The sequence below is a fragment of the Ambystoma mexicanum genome, chromosome 1p, assembly GCF_040938575.1.
Source record: "Ambystoma mexicanum isolate Mex_15411 chromosome 1p, UKY_AmexF1_1, whole genome shotgun sequence".
Taxonomy (NCBI): domain Eukaryota; kingdom Metazoa; phylum Chordata; class Amphibia; order Caudata; family Ambystomatidae; genus Ambystoma; species Ambystoma mexicanum.
This window is the reverse complement of record NC_090921.1, coordinates 1172542774-1172562039: the sequence shown is the minus strand read 5'-3', so window position 1 is coordinate 1172562039 and position 19266 is coordinate 1172542774. Positions and strand designations below refer to the sequence as shown.

General features: G+C 47.3%; 1 protein-coding gene across 3 annotated transcripts in view; it reads left to right on the top strand.

The window, feature by feature from the left end:
• Window positions 1-19266, top strand: part of ARHGAP33 (Rho GTPase activating protein 33) — a 1138731-nt gene that overhangs the window by 495862 nt on the left and 623603 nt on the right. For all 3 annotated transcript variants that reach the window (XM_069604876.1, XM_069604877.1, XM_069604878.1), the window contains one exon: window positions 4268-4362. In XM_069604876.1, coding sequence (XP_069460977.1) covers window positions 4268-4362 — 95 coding nt within the window. The remainder of the gene's footprint in view (window positions 1-4267; window positions 4363-19266) is intronic.

The following is a 19266-nucleotide window of genomic DNA, read 5'->3' as shown; positions in this document are numbered from 1 at the left end:
GGACCCAAGGAGCAAGAGGCAAGGAGTAGTCGTCAAAGGCCTCGAATCTGGAGTGTTAGTTGGCAAGAGAGCCTGTGCAAGGACCTACGAAGGTGAGGTGGCTTAAGACAAGGCTGAAGCCTCTGTACAAGACTCTATGCGTGTCTTAACTATTACTACCAGGTCTGCCAGGTTGAAGAGGTTTTGACTTTGTGTAGTGTGTATGAGGGCACAATATTCTTTATAGCGTAAGACGTGCATCCTGCTCTTTAGTGTGAGAAGGACACCATATCCCTGGGCGCTTTATCGATATCGCTGTGACTTGCTTTTAGAGAAACTAGGGGAGACCAGGATCTCCATGCTCAAGAAAACCCTAATATTTTTAACTCCTACTTCCACTGAGTTAGACAAATCTAAAGTTGAACAGTCCTGCTCTTTTGTAGTTAAACATTTAAACCCCATACATAGACATACATTTAGTTTGACATTTCACTTCTGGAGTCATGCTTTGTCTTTCTGGAGTCATGCTTAGTCTTTCTGCCATCAATTGGGTCAAATTATGTTTTCATAGTTCATGGAACAGTTGTGGGAGGGTGAAGCATATTTTATCTTAGCTGTAGCGCCCTTTCTGCCAAAACACTACATGTGTTATTGCACTGCTTTTTCGAAACCCTGTTTGAAAAAATAGGATTGTTTCTCCACAGTCCTTGTCTCCAAGTGTATAAAGCAGAATGTTGTGAAGCGTTTTTCTCTAGCATCAAGCTGGTCATTAATTTGAATGCTATGTTATCCTGCATGTGTATAGCTCCTCCTGCCATAGTTCATGGCTTCAAAGCGCTTTGCCTAGTAGGGAGAAGCTAAAACGGGGCGATGGTTGGGATGAGGGCGAGGGATGGATGGATGAGATGCACAGGAAGGCATGAGAAGGAAAAGGTAGAAGGGCTATGTGTACAATTGGACCGGATTCTTCATGGGACTCAACTCTATTCCATTGGGCGCTGCTTCAAGAGGAGAGATGGCTGTAAAGGTGGTCTCGACGCAAGAGTGGAATCTCTGGAAATTACTTACTGCATGGTGAGCCTGCGCAAGGAAACTCATGCAACAAAGCCCTTTCGCTTACTTCCCTAGGCCCCCAACATTTGCGATGGATCGGAAGTCAGAAATCCAATTTGGGTTCCATGTCATTTCATCGAGGGATGTTTTTTCGTGTTTTTTTGTGTTTTTTTTTTTAACCGCAATTTTATTTATTTATTTATTTTTACGGAAAACCCCATCTAATTTTTTAAAATTATTTTTGGGGTGTTCCCCCACAAATCCACCTCTTCCCTTTTTAATGTTTTATGTATTCCTAAACACCCACACCCCATATATAATTTTCTAACCTCCCCTAAAAAATGTCATGGATTTTTTCGTAAAAGAATTCTCTGTAAAAAAACCCAGCGAAAAAACATCCCGTGATGAAAGGACGTCCTACGCAAATGTGCTTGGTTTGCCAAACCTCCCTGAAAAGCGAGCAAAACCGAATCACATCTTTTGTTTTCCTCATTTGTCATGTCTTTTTATGATGAGTTGTGCTTAAGTTGTTTGTTTAATGTTGTAAAAAAAAGTTTTAAAAGAAAAACAGAAGTTTACATTTTAAGAGGATGCTGTGGACAATGACATTAAAGAGTTAAAGTATAATGCTCGCCTCTGGTCTTGACACAGAATCTGAGGTACAAGTATTGGTGGATCTGCAAGGGGCAACACCTCGGTTTTATTTCCATTGAATTCTAGTCGTGGCAGATGCCGCTATGAACTGCCATCAAACAGTCCATGAGATTTGTGCTTCCACGTGTAGTTTGCAATCAAGCCCGAGCGTGGTTTTTGCAGCTTTGGCATAGGCGAAGAACCTTATTTTATTGGTCCGAGGCTAGCCAGAAGGCGGTAATGGGTAGATTCAAAAGTAGCGGGGAAAGAGTTCTGCTCGGAATGCCCCCCATGACTCGACAAATGGACGATGTAGCTGGATATTCGCATCCTGTCCTTTTGGTATAACTGGATCTATTCTAGCGCCCTCTTCTGGCTGCTCATCCCACAGAATGGTATGGAAAGCCGCGATGGGTACTGCATAATCGAGGGTGCAGATCCTCCTTGTCCTTCGGTCATCCATCACCCTGACCAAGACCAATTTCGCCCCCATCAAAGGGTGGAAGGTTCGTGGCCTGGAAATCATGGAGTTTTTTTTCTTCTGGAAAACTTTGCAATTAACGCATTGTGAAGCAATTTGTAAAGCACCACCTGTGTTGTCCCGCACAATCCAGAACACCACAGTGCAGGTGTCGTCCTCAGACTCTGTCTCTCCACGGCTTTCTGCCTTTCTAGACAAAGTCGGCATAGGGAGACATAAGGAAGCACGTGGGATGACATCTGCTGCAGTATCAAAAGTTGCTGGTAGTAAAATCAGCTCACGTGTGCAGCCCACTAAAGCACTCGCCACAGTGCCTTCAACAGAAACACATAAGCAGTTAAGTGGCAGAGATGACCACTGCAACAGTGAGGTGGCACACATAAAGTGCGCTGAGAGTAGCAGAGCACACTGCACACAACTAACTGGCTGCGCACCATTCCTCCTGTGTCCCTCACAAGACAAAGCCCCAATGTTTCCGGTTCTGTCAGACGGCAGTGTTTGCAGCTGAGCATCATACAGAAATAAGATTGCATTCTAGCGAACTATACTTTTAAATACATTTACTCTTATACATTCAGTTTTACGAGGTGGCACAATGGTAACACCACACTGACTGCACACCCAGAAAGTAGAAGGAACAATCTGGAAAGGTGTGGCCCCAAACTCGCTGCTCTTAATCCAAACAGAACTCTACTATGTTTTCAAAGCCACCAGACAGTCTGCGAAATGATCTAGGGCTCCTGATGTTCCTGGACCTTACATTTCCAGTGACTACCCATCATGCAACAAAACATTGGAAGCCCATCTCAAAATCCCAATCTTCTAGCTGAAGTACGTTTTTTATGGTGTTTTCTTGTTGGCGCCACTAACAAGTAACTAAAGTATAGGGCAACGTGCATTTACATGGAAGAGTTTCTTCATTCCCACATTAGGATTGAGACAGAAGCGAAATCTCCTATTGCAAGAACTGAGGCTGGCATTCCTAGATCGTTGGTAGCGTTAGAATGTGGGTAACTTTTCTGTCCTTTGGCTACACTGCCAATCTTTGCTCCGTGCCAATGGTGGAAAAGCAGGGGGTCCAGATTTCATCATTTTTTCTGGTTCTGATTGTCGTGACTAGGCCACGTTTCGTGTTTCTTGTCCAGTGTTGTCCTCGTAAAGAAGGGTTTCTGTTTTGCTTTACGCAAATTGTTCAACCCAGATTGTATTGTGTGGGCGTTGAATCAAGGGCGAGTTTTTGCATTCTTCTAATTGTAACAGTCATGCCTTTTTAGTAAATATGTTTGGTCTTGATTTAGGAGGTGTTATGTCCCAACGTGCTGTTTGCTGCCAGTTCGCCTCAGGGAGCACCAAATGGTTATTGAGACCATCATTTTATAAGCAGCATAATAGGTTTTGCTACATTGGACAGCGAGCTCGGACAGTGAGAAGGGAGATACAGTGCTTAGTCGAAGCCTTTGCAGAAGAGAAATGCTTTGTCTGGTCTGAGATCTTATGTTTAGCCGTTCAATTGAAGGACCACCACCCCTGCTCACCTCCTCACATGCAGAGCATCTTTTATACATTTGTGCATAAAATGCTCTTTATTCAAATAGCAATTCACATGGTTTGGGGGGGGCGGTGGGAGGAGGTCGGTTGTAATATTATCTAGGCTGTTTTGATTACCCTAGGCTGTTTTGATTAGTAGGGCCAATGCCTGTCGCCCATTGGTGCTGCGCCTCCTACCCCAGACATTCTTTTCCCTCTGGAGCTGCATTTATTGAGGTGGCTGGCTCTTGTAGAACGAGCCTGCTGGAAGCACTTACATTTTGTGGTAATGTGGAGATGCATGTATCAGTTCAGCAAGAGCCAGGTTGGCTTTTGACCTCATTGTTGACCACAAATCTGGGCGAATTTGACCCCGGGGCTCCACTGGGAGTCACTCTCTTCGCAGTCTGCATCTCTAAATTATGTCTTAGTAGGAGGCCAACGATACACTGCAGTGAACCAACTTCACTGGCTGCCCAGGGTGGAGGGAAGCCTGGTCAGGATCTGGAAATATGTTTGCGTGTGGAACACTTGAATGAAGTACACACATATCCGTACATAAAAGGGCTAAGGCAGTTTTTCTGTTATTTGCAGGCTCGCAGTACGGACAACCTGGAAACTAGTACAGAAGGAAGCAGGAATTTGGGAAATACATCGGGAGCCAGCATAAAGGGAAAGCCACCCAAAAGGTAAGAATAGTTTGCTGTGCCTCTGTTAAGTTTGAGCACAAGTGATGTACTGCCTACCATAGGAAAAGGTGGGATAATTCTGCAGTTGAGACATTTGTGTTTTTCTGCTGCCATATCGATTCCGCTGTCTGTGTTGTAATAAGCAGTGGGGCTGACTGTTCTGTTAAACATTTTAAACAATTTGTTTTCTTAAACGTGAGCAATGTATTGTGCAAGACCAGTACTGCCTGTGCTGCAGTCTTACAAAAATCCCGTGATTTCTCTTGCCTCCCTCATCTTTTCTTCTAATATTGCCATTTGATAGTATGGCATCCTTGCTATTTGTGTGCAAACTGTTTAAAGCGCCATAATTGTGTTGTTGGTGCAGGTGATTGGCTCTGTGCCAAAGTGGCCTCTGTAACATGCCTCTGCATTAGCCTTTTTCAAATGGATTGTGTCCTACAATGTATTCCTCATCTATGACATGTAATGTCCACAGCTCTGCTGCTTCTAAATTTTTTCGGCAGAGGACGCCCTGCGTCAATGGCATCGGGTCGATGTCCCTCGAAGGCCTGCATTGAGGGTGACGTCATCGGATGTTATAAGTAGCACGCATGGCGCCCGTAGCCTCAGTTCTGTTTTTTCTGCAAATGTGTTTGCTTCGAAACTCATCACGCCTCGTGGTTACTGTTAAGTTACCGTATTATGACTTCTTCTACCCCGATGACCCACGATCTGGCTTCAAGAAATGTCGGGACTGCAGCTCCAAGATGTCGATCACTGATCTGCATCGAATTTGTCTGTGGTGCCTGGGCGAGGGCCACGCTACGGATGACTGTTCGACGTGCCAGTCGTTGACTGTCAAAGCCTTGCGGGAACGTAAGGGAAAATTGAAGGTAGGCATTGTTTGGAACAGAGAAGGACTGCAGGTGCACACAAACGCTGTTCCCCTTTTCTGCAAATTGAAGGTAGGAAGGGTGTCCAAGGCCCGTACATCCAAGTTGGCTGGTCTTTCGACCGACGAGTCGAGAGGGGACTCTCCTCGTTGGAGGAAGTGCAAGCGATCGAGGCACTGCAGTGGTTCGCGCCACTCGCCCTCTTCATCGCGGCGGTCCAAGAAGCAACGTCACCGTCTGCTTCCTCGTCCTCTTTGGACGACGCCTCCTTGAAAAGGGGGACCTGTCTCACCAAATCATCGACCCCAGAGGAGTGGGATACTTTCCGGGTGCAGATGTTGCAGCTATTTCAGTCCCAAGGCACAGTTCCGCCCGCGCCCTCTGACGAAGCCCGCAGGGAACGGTCTTGGAAGGATATTCACACGCCTTTGGGGCCGGGTGGAAGGCGTGATAAAGATCGGGAGCCTTCGAGGCCCTGTTCGGACAAGGCATCAGGAGTTCACCAGAGACCTGCCAGGTCCAGATCGCGGTCTTTGTCTCCGGCGAAACGGTTGAAACCTGTGAAATCATCAAAGCCCTTGAAGGTGTCGGCGCCGTGCCCGTCTGATCCGCCTGTCGGGTCTTTGCCCCCAGACAGGCCCTCCAAGCCGTCGGCGCCATAGATGCCATCTGGGCCGAATTTACCGGTGGAGGTTCCTGTGACTGTGGACCCTCCGAGGAAGGCTACTTCTAAGTCTGTGAAGACTGTGACTGAGAAGAGTTGTACTCCTCTCCCAAGGAAGGACTTTTTAAAGTCTCTCCAGGACATTTATGAGGACAAAGAAAGGTCGGAGGAGGATGTTCGGCCTTTTGGTCTTCCGTATGGTACTACTGGTGTTCCAGAGTGTCTCATCTCTGAAGCGAGTCGGATGGAGGATCTGTGTCAGTCCTTGCATGATGCCAGAGGCCTTGACACTTCCCCTGAGATGGAGTTTGGGAGGCCGGATCCGAGGGAATCATGCCGACTCCTCTTATCAGAGATTGATGTTGAGAGTTGTGGAGTACCTGGGCAGGTCCAGGCCTCGGTGCAATTTGAGCAAGATGATCTTACAGATATTTTGAATCGGGGTTTGTCCACTAACCCGTTGTTGCCATTTCATGTGGCATTGCAAAAGAGGGTGGCTGCTACTTGGAACACCCCGGAGAGTATTCCGGCGGTGAACAAGTCGTTACCAAGGAAATACAATTCATCCAGTAGTGACCCCGGCTACCTGTCCACACACCCCACTCAGGAGAATTTGGTGGTCCAGGTGGCTACGGCCACCTCGAAGCAGACAGCCTACCCTACCATCCCTCCTGATGGGGACGATAAGCACATTGATGGATGGGTATGCAAGGTATTTTCTGCTGGGAGTATGGCGTTGAAATCGGCAAGCTACACTTGTGCCTTAGCAAAGTTTTCGCACACTGTGGAATTGCATCTCTTTAGCGGCTGAGCATATTCCCGAAGGGGAGGAAAGGGATGGCTTTCTAGCTATTGTGTAGGACGGCAAGGATGCCATGTGTGAATCCCTTCAGTCTGGGTTTGACACTGCAGATAGTGTCAGCAGGTCCATGCCTACGAGCACCATGATGCATAGGTTTGCGTGGTTGTGGAAGTCCGGGTTTGCACCAGATGTGCAGGCACGACTTCTCAACGTGCCCTTTGATGGATCTCATCTTTTTGGCAGCAAGGCTGACGGAAGCCTTGAGAGGTTGCAGACCTCCAAAGCAGCTGCCAAATCTTTAGGCACAGCTGTTCGACAACCTCTGCCTTTTCGTTATCTGAGACAGCAATGGAGGGTTGGTTCTTTTTGATACTACTCCTCATTTGGAAGGGTGAGAGGGATGGACAGTTAGAGGGGCCAACGTAAGTTTCCTCGTAGTGGACGAGCTAGAGGTGCCAAGGCTGCTCAAGCAGCAGCCTCTTTACCATCAGCCGCTTCAAAACTGCTCTGAGGCCTTGTCTTATTGTTCACTGGTAGGCTGTCTCAAACATCTAGAAGAGAGGCGAACCATTACTTCACAGATGCGTGGGCTCTGGTAACAATAGCTCACGGCTGCTGCCTTCCTTTTCTACGATGGCCTCACGACAATCCACCGGGGAACCACTCTTTGACGGTTCCGCTCCTTGTGCAGGAGATTTTGACCCTGCTAGAGAAAGGCGCTATAGAACCAGTGCCCGTGGTGGAGAGGAACATGGGTTGGTATTCCCTGTTTTCTTTTTATTGCCAAGAAGGACGGAGGGCTGAGACCTATCTTGGACTTGAGATACTTGAACAAGTTCCTCGGGAAGGACAAGTTCAAGATGGGCACTCTTTCTCAGATCCTTCAGGCCCTCCAACTTCAGGATTGGTTGGTGTCATTGGACCTGCAGGATGCTTATTTTCATGTGCCGATCCATCTCAAGTACAGGAAATACATGAGGTTCGCAGTTGGTGGCTCGCACTATCAGTTTTGGGTCCTACCATTCGGGTTGACCTCTGCCCTGAGGCTCTTCACCAAGCTCGTGGTGGTGGCATATCTCAGGATAGGGGGGATTCATGTCTATCCCTACCTGGATGATTGACTGATCAGTGCGCGTTCTTCCGAACACGCCTTGGATCATCTCAGCCTCACCTGCCACTCGCTTCACAAACTGGGCTTCTCCCTCAATTTTAAGAAGTCGCATATGACACCTTGCCAACAGCTCCAGTACATCGTGGCTGTGTTGGACACGTCCTTGGGGATGTGCTCGCCACCCAAGGTGAGGGCTCAACACATTCTCCAGATGTTTTTCCAAATTTCAGCAAGCCCAGAGTCTTCCGGCTTTCGAATTCTTAAGGTTGCTCGGCCTCATGGCATCCTGCATTTTTCTGGTGCCAGAGGCCCGGCTGAGATGGTCCCAGTTCTCAGGCAAGATGTCAGATCTCCTTTATGCTTCCGTCAAGGTCTCCCAGGATCTTCTGTGTTGGGCCAGCGAGGAAAATCTCATGAAGGGGGAGCCTTTTTGGCAACCGTGGGCGGAGTTAACGGTAGTGACGGATGCCTCCCTCACAAGGTGGGGGGCTCATGCCAGCGATCTGACCATCAGCGGTCGTTGGAGTCCAAACTGCACATCAATCTTTTGTAGCTGAGAGCAATCGGGCTAGCACTGAAGGCTTTCCTGCCGTCTGTAGGGGGAAAGAATGTCCTGATAATGATGGACAACACAGTGGCCATGCATTACCTCAACAAGAGAGGAGGTGTAGGGAGGCAATGCACCTCTGGTTCTGGGCAATTCAGGAAAGAATTTCCCTAGCGCCGGTTTATCTGGCTAGACAGGAGAACATGGCGGTGGACGCTCTGAGCAGGCAGAGCGCAGTCTCCCACGAGTGGGAACTAGCTCAGGAAGTCCTTCAAGAGATCTTCGCCCTTTGGCGAACCCTGCATGTGGACCTGTTCGCGACCAGTGCCAACCCGAAGTGCGAAAGGTACTGCTCGAGGGAATTTACTCCGAGAGGAGCTCTAGGAGATGTTTGTCGTGGAATGGTTATTCCCGCTTCTGTACGAGTTTACACCGATCCCCGTCATTTCTCAGGAGGTTGCGAAGGTTCGGGACCCGCATGATCCTCATTGCTCCGGATTGGGCCAAAAGAGCATTGTGCCCGGACCTTCTAGACATGTCCATCTGTCCTCCAATACGTCTTCCCCCCAAGAGAGGATCTTCTTTCGCGAGAGGAAGGTCGGGTTCTCCATGCAGAGGTCAAGACTCTCAACCTTCACGCATGGTTCCTGAACGGTTCAGATATAAGGATTGGGACCTCCCAGATGACGCAATGGAGGTGTTGCTTTCGGCTACACAGCCTGCAACAAAGTCCCTTTGCCGTTGGCGTAAGTTTTGCGACTGGTAGAGGAAAGAATGTTGATCCTTTTCAGTGCTCAATTCTGGAGGTTCTCTCCTTCTTACTTTCTTTGGCCCACAGGGGTTTTCAGGGGGGAACCATTAAAGGTTACCTGGCAGCGCTTTCTATCTTTAGGCGCTCATCGGAGGGATTGTTCCTACTTTAAGATTCCACTGCTCACTCCGTTTCTGAAAGGGCTCACAAATGTGTTCCTGCCGTCGCCTTTTCAGGTGCCTGTCTGGGACCTTAATTTGGTCTTGAAGTTTCTGATGGGTGCTCCGTTTGAACCTTTGTACTCTTGTCCGTTGAGATTGTTGACATTTAAGAATGTTTTCTTGGTTGCAGTTACCTCTGCTCGAAGAGTGAGCAAGTTGCAGGCCCTTTCTTCTAAGCCACCCTTTACTTTGTTCCACAAGGACAGGGTTGTATTGAGAGTACGTCTGTCCTTCCTACCGAAGGTAGTGTCAGAATTTCATTCAAGTCAGAAGGTGGTGCTCCCCGCCTTCTATCCTCCTCCGCATCCTAGTAAGGACGAGGAGAGACTCCATAGGTTGGATCCTAGGAGGGCATTGAGCTTTTATCTTTCTAGAATGGCCAAGGTTGGAGTGGACGACCAGCTCTTTCTGGGGTATACTGGACACTGATTGGGCCAGGATGTTTCTAAACAGACCTTGTCTAGGTGGATCATCCTCACTATTTCGGAATGCTACAGGTTGGCTGGCAAGGACCCTTTTGAGGGCTTGCATGCTCATTCAACAAGGGGCATAGTTACATAGACGGCCCTGCAGAGGGGTGTACCGGTAAAGAACATCTGTGACGCTGTAACGTGGTCTTCCTTACACATATTTGTTAAGCATTATTCCCTGGATACTTCCCATGCTCAGGATGTGGCCTTTAGTAAGGCAGTGCTTTACTCTGCCATTTAATTGGGTATGTCTAAATTATTCTCCCTCCTCCACTCCTAGATAGTGCTTGTGGAGTCTGTCATAGATGAAGAATACGTTGGAGGACACAATCCATTTGGAGAACAATTTACTTACCAACTGGTAACGTTCTTTCGACTGGATGTTCCTCCAACGTATTCCGCATCGCCCTCCCAGCCTACCCCTCAAGTATTTCCCATGCCATTACAGCTTTCGTAACAACAAGGCTAAGTGCAGTCAATGCTGTATTATAGGCACGTGTGCCACATGTTATGAGGGGGAAAAACATGAACTGAGGCTATGGGCGCCGTGCGTGCTTCTTGTAACATCCAATGATGTCACTCTCGTCCTCGACGGAGGGATATCGACACAACGCCATCGACGCAGGGCACGCTCTGCCAGAAAAAATCCAAAGCAGCACAGCTGTGGACATTACATGTCATAGATGAGGAATACATTGGAGGAACATCCAGTCGAAAGAACGTGACCAGTTGGTAAGTAACTTGTTCTTCTATTTCTTTGCTCTAAGAAGAAGAGGCAACCCACGCTACAGCCAAATTAGAATCTGCATTATGTGAGCAGCTCGGGAATACTGGGTGGATGTAGGGGAAGACATTTCCGCTCATAATAAGAATAAAAGTGGATGTCCGTGCTTTTCAGTGGAAGGATATTGCCATCTATAAATTTGGTTAGGGACAATTTTATTAACCTCACGAATTGTAACGTTCAGTAAAGGTTTCAATGTGTCCACAAGTTCATACATATGCATGAGGCAAACGTAGATGTGATTAATTTTGGTGCATATTTTTACATAGTTGATTATTCTGAATTCTAACTACACTATTTTTGGTGAACTACTGTTGCCAACTATATGTAATATAAACAGACTTTCATTAACAAATTATCCGGGCGAGCCCAGTTGAACCAAAAAGACCCAAAAAACAATTTAATGATGATTATAACATAAACAACACATGTTACACTTCATACATGTCAGTGGTTACCACAGGTAAGTGAACCCAAAACATTCCAAACCGTAAACATACACTGAACTTAATAATCATAGTGACACTTAGCACACATGTGGAGTATAAAGCATCTCATCAGTACATCCCGTAATAGTTGAGGGGAATTGTATTGGTATAGATTTAAACAACAGAAAATAATAATAAGTGCCTGGTGTGTGTGAGACACACTGTGCAGTATAAAAAGTCAACACAACTGTGTTTCGACCTTTAGCCTATTCTGATGGCTGCAAGTATGATGGCCTTCATCAGGACAAGGAATTGCGATCTGGGCTCAGATGAACTCTCCTGTGATGAAATTCTATAAAGACCAATATAAAGTGCTAAGTGCAGGTCCATGTCCGGGATACAAATATAATAAACTCCAATATTAGCTAGAACCATGCCCACCCAACCCCTCATGGGGAATCTTACCTTGCCTGAATTATTTTAGCATGAAAAATCAATGGTAGTACCGCGCCTCTAGGAATGGAAACAGACCGTCCCTCTAGGGCCCTTTCCCAAGTAGATTCACCACACCCTCCTCTAAGTCATCCCGGGGGATGGTGAAGAGAACTTGCCCCACTTGTGAGTAATCTCCCATGAACTCTGTCTTGCTATATGGTCCTCTAGTGTTGTTATATGGTCCTCTAGTGAGCCCAATCTCCTGCTCTAATCGGCAAGCTTAATGAGAGGATGGTGCAATCGGTAAATAGGCGTCTAAATCCCACAACTCCAAAATCACCCATTCCAAAATTAATTCTAAAATTACATGTTTTAATGGCTATCTATGTCACCCACAACCTTGCTACGTAGACTAGCGGTGTAGGCATGAAACGTTCTGAGAGTACACAAACCATGAATGCTAATGGAGTGCGAGTAATCCACCGTGAAAAACGTCTTCCGGATCACTGTCATGTCTAGGCTATCAAGGGTCCTGGCAACATCCAGTTCAAATATTTTGCCATCTTGAATAGCCTTTCCTGCGTGCATGCGTTAGCCTAATTTTGTGGAAATCGGAGAGTGTTAGCAGCATAGTAACAGTGGCTGGAACGTGCAAGCAGGCATATTGGAAGCTTCTTTATTGGGTGTCATGGTAACCCGACGCCTTGATTCTGTGTCGTCTAAGATAGCTCGTAGAGGGCGGTCCCTATTAATGATGTTAACACAGGCCCCTTTTGGCAACTTATCTCTTTGTGTTACATCAATCTGTTTATATATCTGATGCACCGGGATGTATCACCGAAAACGTCTGGCTGAGCACTGATTAAATGCTCGTTACAACTATGTTATAGACTAGAAAGTGTGACATGCTTGTGATTAGGCTGTCAATGGGTACGTTGTTGATCTTTCAATGCAGTGCCAAGATAGCGCGTCTCATAGGGCCCATCGAGCAGCATGTGTATGGCAATTTTAGGATCTTAATCAAATAGAAAGTCATTTTGAAGATGATTTTAAAAGAACAAAAAGGCCTCCTGAAAGATGTGTTCCCATTTCCATTTACTGTTGGACTGGGAAGGAGGTGTTGGATCGTGTGCCAGCTTGTATAGTGTGGATATCACATGTTTGCACCCCATTGAGGTCACTATACATTTCAGTAGAGCGGACTGTGGAGGTACGGAGGGAAAACTGGGGTCCCAGACTCAGAAAGCTTCCCTCATTCCATGGTATTCGAAGTTTGAACTAAGCTTCGCCCTACCCCCTACCCACCACCTTCTCTATAAACTGAGCTCTGGTGACAAAGGAGACTTCCGGGTAAACCTTATCCCAAGTATCTGATGCCCAATTTGAAACAAGAGTCTGTGATCCTCCTGTCACAGATCGGCGCAAGGGACTGTAGCTATCCCCCATAATTCAACTTTGGGCGCATGTGGCACCGTCACATCAGTACGCCTAAGGAGTCTATGCCAAGCATCTGCGGTGCAGCTAACTGGACCAAATCTGCAGTCATCCTGCCTGTCCAGTGAAATGAGTAAGAATGGTAGCTTGAAGGGCCGTGTTGATGTGCGTTCGGCTCTCTGGTGTGGATGGCTGTTGGGTATCCAATAAGAAGCACAGTGGGCCTGAGCTGCTAGGTAGTAAAGCTCCATTTCGATTGGATTGTGTCCTGCCACCCATTCCTCATCTTTGATACTGAAATCTGCTTGCAGCTTGCTTCGGAAATCTTTTTTTCAAGTATATGGCACAGTGGCGCGGCAAGTCGTGGCCCTCGACAGCCTCAGTCCTGTCTTCGGCTGTGACGTCGACGATGGTATAAGTGGCACGCACGGCGACCGTTGCCCAAGTTCTGTTTTTCCATACATTCCAGAGCTCCAGATGGTTCTTCGCCTCCGTGTATTTTATCTGCGATTTTTTTGCAAAATGGAGAATGATGTCGACACAGAAGACTGGGTTCTACCGGTGTTCTGATTGTGAGGCAAATATGTCTACAACAGACCCGAATCAAGTCGGGTTGTGGTGCCTGGGAGCGGACCACAGGATGGATAACTGTGGTTCCTGATAATCAAGGACTGTGAAGGCCTTGCGAGAGAGGAAGGGAAAACCTTTGTAAGGTAGGCCCCTGTCAAAATCCCCTTCTGTTACCCGATCAAAAAGGAGGTCCGCGGATGCCTCGAGGGTTGTTTCCCTGATGAAAAAGCATGCGAAACACAGAAAAAGTGCTCGAAGTCGAGGCCCTGACACTCCTCTGCCCATAAAAGGTCAAAGAAGTGATGCCACAGGTCGCCATTGTCTTCTTCCTCCTCACCTGACAGGACGGTTACTTTCCCAAGTAAGTTGGCGTCCCCGGCTGACTGGGAAAATGTTTAGATAAAAAATGTTTTAAAAGCTGCTCCAAGTGTCCCCCTGAACAACGCTCTGAAAAGTCTTCTAAACCCACCACGTTTGACAAGATCGGCAGGGTGCCTGTAGCCTCCGCTTCTTGCACACCAGAGAGCCTGAGAAGAAAGTCTCCTCGAAATGCGTGGAAGGAGTCTTCCTCGAGACACAGGCTGAAGTCTGGTTCTTCCTCGACGATTGATAGAGGTCAGACACCTGGACCTTCGAAGCCTGTGTCGCAGCATTAATTGATATTGGCAAATCTGTCGATGCCACTTCTTACTTCGACACCCTCAACACCGTCTACACCATCGGTGTCTTTTAAGGTTTCCAAACCTCCTGTCGAGACATCGAAGACTTTTAAGCCTCTACTAAGACCTGATTTTTTTCAGGTCTATGGGATCTATATTCGAGGAGGAGGAGGACCAAGATGTACCCTTTGGGTACGAGTATGGTAACAACCCAATGTACCCGAATAACTAGTCACGGAGGAATCCAGGATGAAAAATCTTGTGGAGACATTGAAAGAAGCTAGCAGTCTGGAAACTTCTCCAGTAACTGACTTTGCAAGTCCAGAAGTATCAGGGTACTCTGATACTACTTATAGATCACTGATGAGCAAGGTAACTGAGTGTCTGGTTCGGGGAAGCCAGCTGCCAGAGTAGAGAAGGATGATCTCACGGACATCCTAGACAGTGGACCACCAAAAGAAGCGTTTCACACCTGCTTTGAGGACCAGGATTTTGGAGATTTGTCTTAAGCTTGACTCCAGTGCACAAAGATTTTCTGCAAAAATATAGGGCTTCTTCTGTAGTTCCTCTATTTTTATCCAGGCACCCGACTCCAGAAAGTCTAGTAGTGCAGGCAGCAACATCTTCTTTGAGAGCTTGCGCGTACAGTTCCATTACAACTGATAAGGATAATAAATAGTTTGATATCCTGGGGTAAAGGGTCTTTAGTCCTGGAAGTATGGCATTCAAATCCATCAATGCAACTTGCGCTTTAGCCAAGTACTCCAATACCTTATGGACGTCGCTGCCTTGGCGGCGGATCACACCCAGGAAGGTGTGGCGATGGATGGATTCTTAAATTTGGTCCAAGATCAGTGTGCCAAAGCGAGGCAATGTGCCAATCGCTACAATCTGGATTGGATTCAGCAGATTCAGTTAGAAGGGAGTGGCAGCCAGCACCGTCTCAAGACGTTTTGCATGGCTCAAAGTCTGGTTTCGTGCCTGATGTATAAAAATGCTTAATGGACATGCCTTTGGACGGGTGGCAGTTATTTGGAGAAAAGGCTGATGATAGCTTGGAGAAGCTGCAAGCTTCAAAAGCAGAAGCAAAATCCCTAGGTTCGGCAGTTCACCAGCCTACCCAACCTCAGGGTCTTTCTCATGCTTGGAGAGGGCGTCTCTTTCAATTTTATTCATCTGTGTCAAGGCGAAGAGGACAATTCTCTCAAAGGGGACCTACGACTCCACATGGGTCCAGAGGTAGAGGAAGAACCTCCCTCTCAGTCTCAGCTGCATTACCCTCCGCTGCAGCGGTAACGCCTTCAAAACCCCTTTCATTCCTTTGCACACAAGACTGTGATGGGGGCAGGCTGTCTCAGCATCTCAAGAGCTGTCGGGGCATGATCTTGGATGCTTGGACACTACAAACAGTGGCCCACAGCTACTGCCTCTCATTTCTGACAAAACCCTCCAGATTGCTCCTTGAGAGACTACTTAAGATACGGACCTGCTCTTTCAACAGGAAATTCTTACCCTGTTAAAGAAAAGTGTGATAAGATTTAGCACCTGCAGCAGAGAGTGGTCAGGGATGGTACCCTCTCTTATTTCCTAATTCCCAAGAAGGGCGAAGGAATGCGACCCGTCTTGGACTAGAGACGCTTGACTAAGTTCCTCAGGAAGGATAAGTTCAAGATGGTAACTCTTTCACAGATCCTTGTGGCTCTTCGACTCCAGGATTGGTTGGTGTCATTGGACCTTCAGGACGCTTACTTCCATGTGCCCATTCATCTAAAACACAGAAAGTACCTGATGTTCGCAGTTGACGGTTCTCATTATCAGTTTCGAGTTCTGCCATTTAGACTCATCTCTGCCCCAAGGGTCTTCACCAAGGTTATGGCAGTGGTGGCAGTAAGTCTGAGGGAGAGGATTCACATCCACCCCTACCTGGATAACTGGTTGATTTGAGCTTGTTCTCTGTAACAAGCGCAGAGTCATCTCAGTCGCACTTGCCACTTCATCCACGAGCTCGGCTTCCCCCTGAACTTTAAGAAGTTCCACTTGACACTATCACAGAAGATTCAGTTTATTGGGGCAGTCCTGGATTCAGCTTTGGGGAAAGCATCGCCACCCAATCTGAGGGCTCAACATCTCTCGTCGATGGTCCAAAGGTTTTGGGTGTCCAACATTTTCCGGCCGTCAACTTCCTAAAGTTGCTCGGCCTCATGGCGTCCGGAATGTTTCTGGTGCCAGAAGCCAGTCTGAGAATAAGATCCCTTCAGTTGGCTCTTAGATCCCAGTGGTCTCAATTCTCTGGCAGCATGATGGACCAGGTCCCGAAGAAGGTCGCCACGGATCTCCTGTTGTGGACTTGCAGAGAGAATATAATGGGAGGAGAACCTTTTTGGCAACCATGGCTGGAGAGGACCATTGTGGCAGACTGCTCCCTTACAGGATGGGGAGCCCATATGAAAGACCTTTCAATTGGCGGTCACTGGTCTCCGTCAGAGTCCAGACTTCACATCAACCTTTTTAAAGTTGAGGGCAGTCAAACTAGCTCTGATGGCCTTTCTGCCCTTTGTACGGGGAAGAAATGTCCTGATAATGACGGATAGCACAGTGGCCATGCATTACGTCAACAAGAGAGATGAGGTGGTAGGGGCACCACCTCTGCAGAGAAGCAATGCAGCTCTTGCACTAAGAGAAGGAATCTCTCTACTGGCGGTTCATCTAGCCGGAGAAGAAAACCGTGTGGTGGACACTCTTGGCAGGTAGAGCATGATCTCCCAGGAGTGGCATTTGGCTCAGGAAGTCCTTTTGCAGATCTTCTCCCTTTGGGGAACCCCTCAAGTGGATCTGTTTGCAACCAGTGTCAACACGAGGTGCGACCTGTTCTGTTCAAGGGAATTTCCTCAGAGGAGCTCTAGGGGCCGTTTTCTTAGTGGACTGGGAATTTCCAATTCAATACGCGTTTGCGTGATTCACCGTCATTCCTCATGTCAACAGGAGGTTGACGAAGTACGCGAAATCAATGATCCTGATTGCTGCAGATTGGGCCAGGAGAACATGGTACCATGACCTTCTAGAGATGGCCATCTGCCCTCCAATTCATCTTCCCCAAAGAGAGCACTTGCTCTCGCAAGAGGGTGGTCTCCTTCATACAGAAATCTGTATTCTGAATGCCTGGTTTCTGAAAGGGTAAGATGCAAAGATTGGGACATTCCGGAGGATGTGATGGAGGTGTTGTTCTTGGCCAGAAGGCCAGCAACAAAAGCCCTGTACCGCTGCCGTTGGAACACAGTTTTAAAAAAATGCTGTATTGTTTGCGTTTGTTTAGATCAAAATGTTATTTGTTATTATCACTGCATACCGCCACAGATTAGGGGTGGCTGACACAAAACAGACTATTTCAAGATGGATAATAGTGTGCATTTCAGAATTCTTTAACCAGCAACGATCTGCCTGAAGGATTTAGAGCACATTCTACCTGAGGAGTTGTGACTTCTTTGGCTCTTGAAAGAGGGGTACCCATGCAGGATATCTGCAAAGCGGCTACCTGGTCATCGCTACACACTTTAAGTAAATATTATTGCTTAGACTTTGTCAGGTCAGGAGGCCAAATTTGGAAAAGCTGTGCTTCACAGCATCAATAATTAAAAGAAATTCTCAGCACCCACCTCCTTACGCTGACTGCTTTTGGAGTGTATCAAAGATGAGGAATATGTGGGAGGACACAATCCATTCGCAAAACAAATGATTTACCCCAGGTAATGTTATTTCGACTGGATGTTCCTCCCACGTATTCCTCCTCGCCCCCTCTTGCCAAGAATTATTGTGTTAACCCTTCCTCTGTTTCAACGCCAGAAACTTCAGTAACATCGGCAAAAGATGCAGAGGAAAAATTAGAACTGAGGCAACGGTTGTGTGCTTCTTCTACCATCATCGATGCCATGCCCGAAGACAGGACGGATGCCGTTGAGGGCCACATCACATCGCCCGATACTTGAAAAAAACCTTCGAAGCAAGCTGCGAGCAGACTTGTGCATCAAAGATGAGGAATACATGGGAGGAACATTCACTGGAAAGAATATTACCAGGGGTAGGTAATTTGATCATCTGGAGTCGATATGCCTCCTTGCTCAAGTGGTCTGGTTAATATATCCCAATGAATTCTGGTGTTATAGCGGTGCTAAGTCAGGTGGACTAGCAGTGATCGTAACTGGCCAAAGAACTGCTCCCTGGCTATATTGGGATATTCAGAGAAAAATAGAACCTCTTGGGGAGTATAAACATCTTGAGGGATAACCGCCCCCCACACGACAGAGACAGTGCCCTCCACTTGGACATCATATGATGCAGTTGGTCCAAGGCGGCCCAGTGATTTATTGGCTAGCAGCATTGAACGGTCTCGTGAGACCATCCAACCCTCCACCCCCCCCCTCCCAAGTATTTCACCAACATTTGGCAGGCATGTGGTTACATCCATAAGAATTTATACAGAGGCCCAAATATTGTCTGAAACTGGTCACCTCATTAGGTCAGATGGCCAAGATTGGTCAGAGGATGTTTAACATATAAAAGGATATCTGTTTAACGTATAAAAGGATATCATCCGCATATAAGGAGACAATTTCTCTCCTACCCCAAGCCCCCTTCACGCATGCAGTTATCTCAGCAATATCACCAGCGGTTCTATAGCAATGGCAAAAAAGAGCAGTGACAGCCCTGCCTGGTCTCTCTGCCCAACCCAATGGTTCACCAGTTGTTCCAAGTGCCAGAATTCTGGCTGATGGTTCAAAGTAGGGCAGCCGTACACAGTTGGAGAAATAGCCTGACAGGCCCATCACCTACAGTACTGCCATGAAAGCGAATCAAAAGCTTTCTCTGTGTCTAGAAAGGGTGCAGCCGGACAGGCCTTCAGGTCAAGTTGGGTCCTTATGGCAAATAATCTGTGTAGGTAGAATGCTGTCAACCTCACCAGGAGTAACTCGACTGGTCTAGATGTGTGCATTTGCATCTCTAGGGCCTTTAGTTCCCATTATCCCACTTGGAGGACACCCATCTCGGTTCCCAGCTTCCCAGACTGTAGCCATCAGTGGCACCAAGTTCAGATTTGCCTCAAAGTAGGTAGTGATTGTCACACCTAGTTCCCTCTTGAAAGCAACATTTAGCATTGC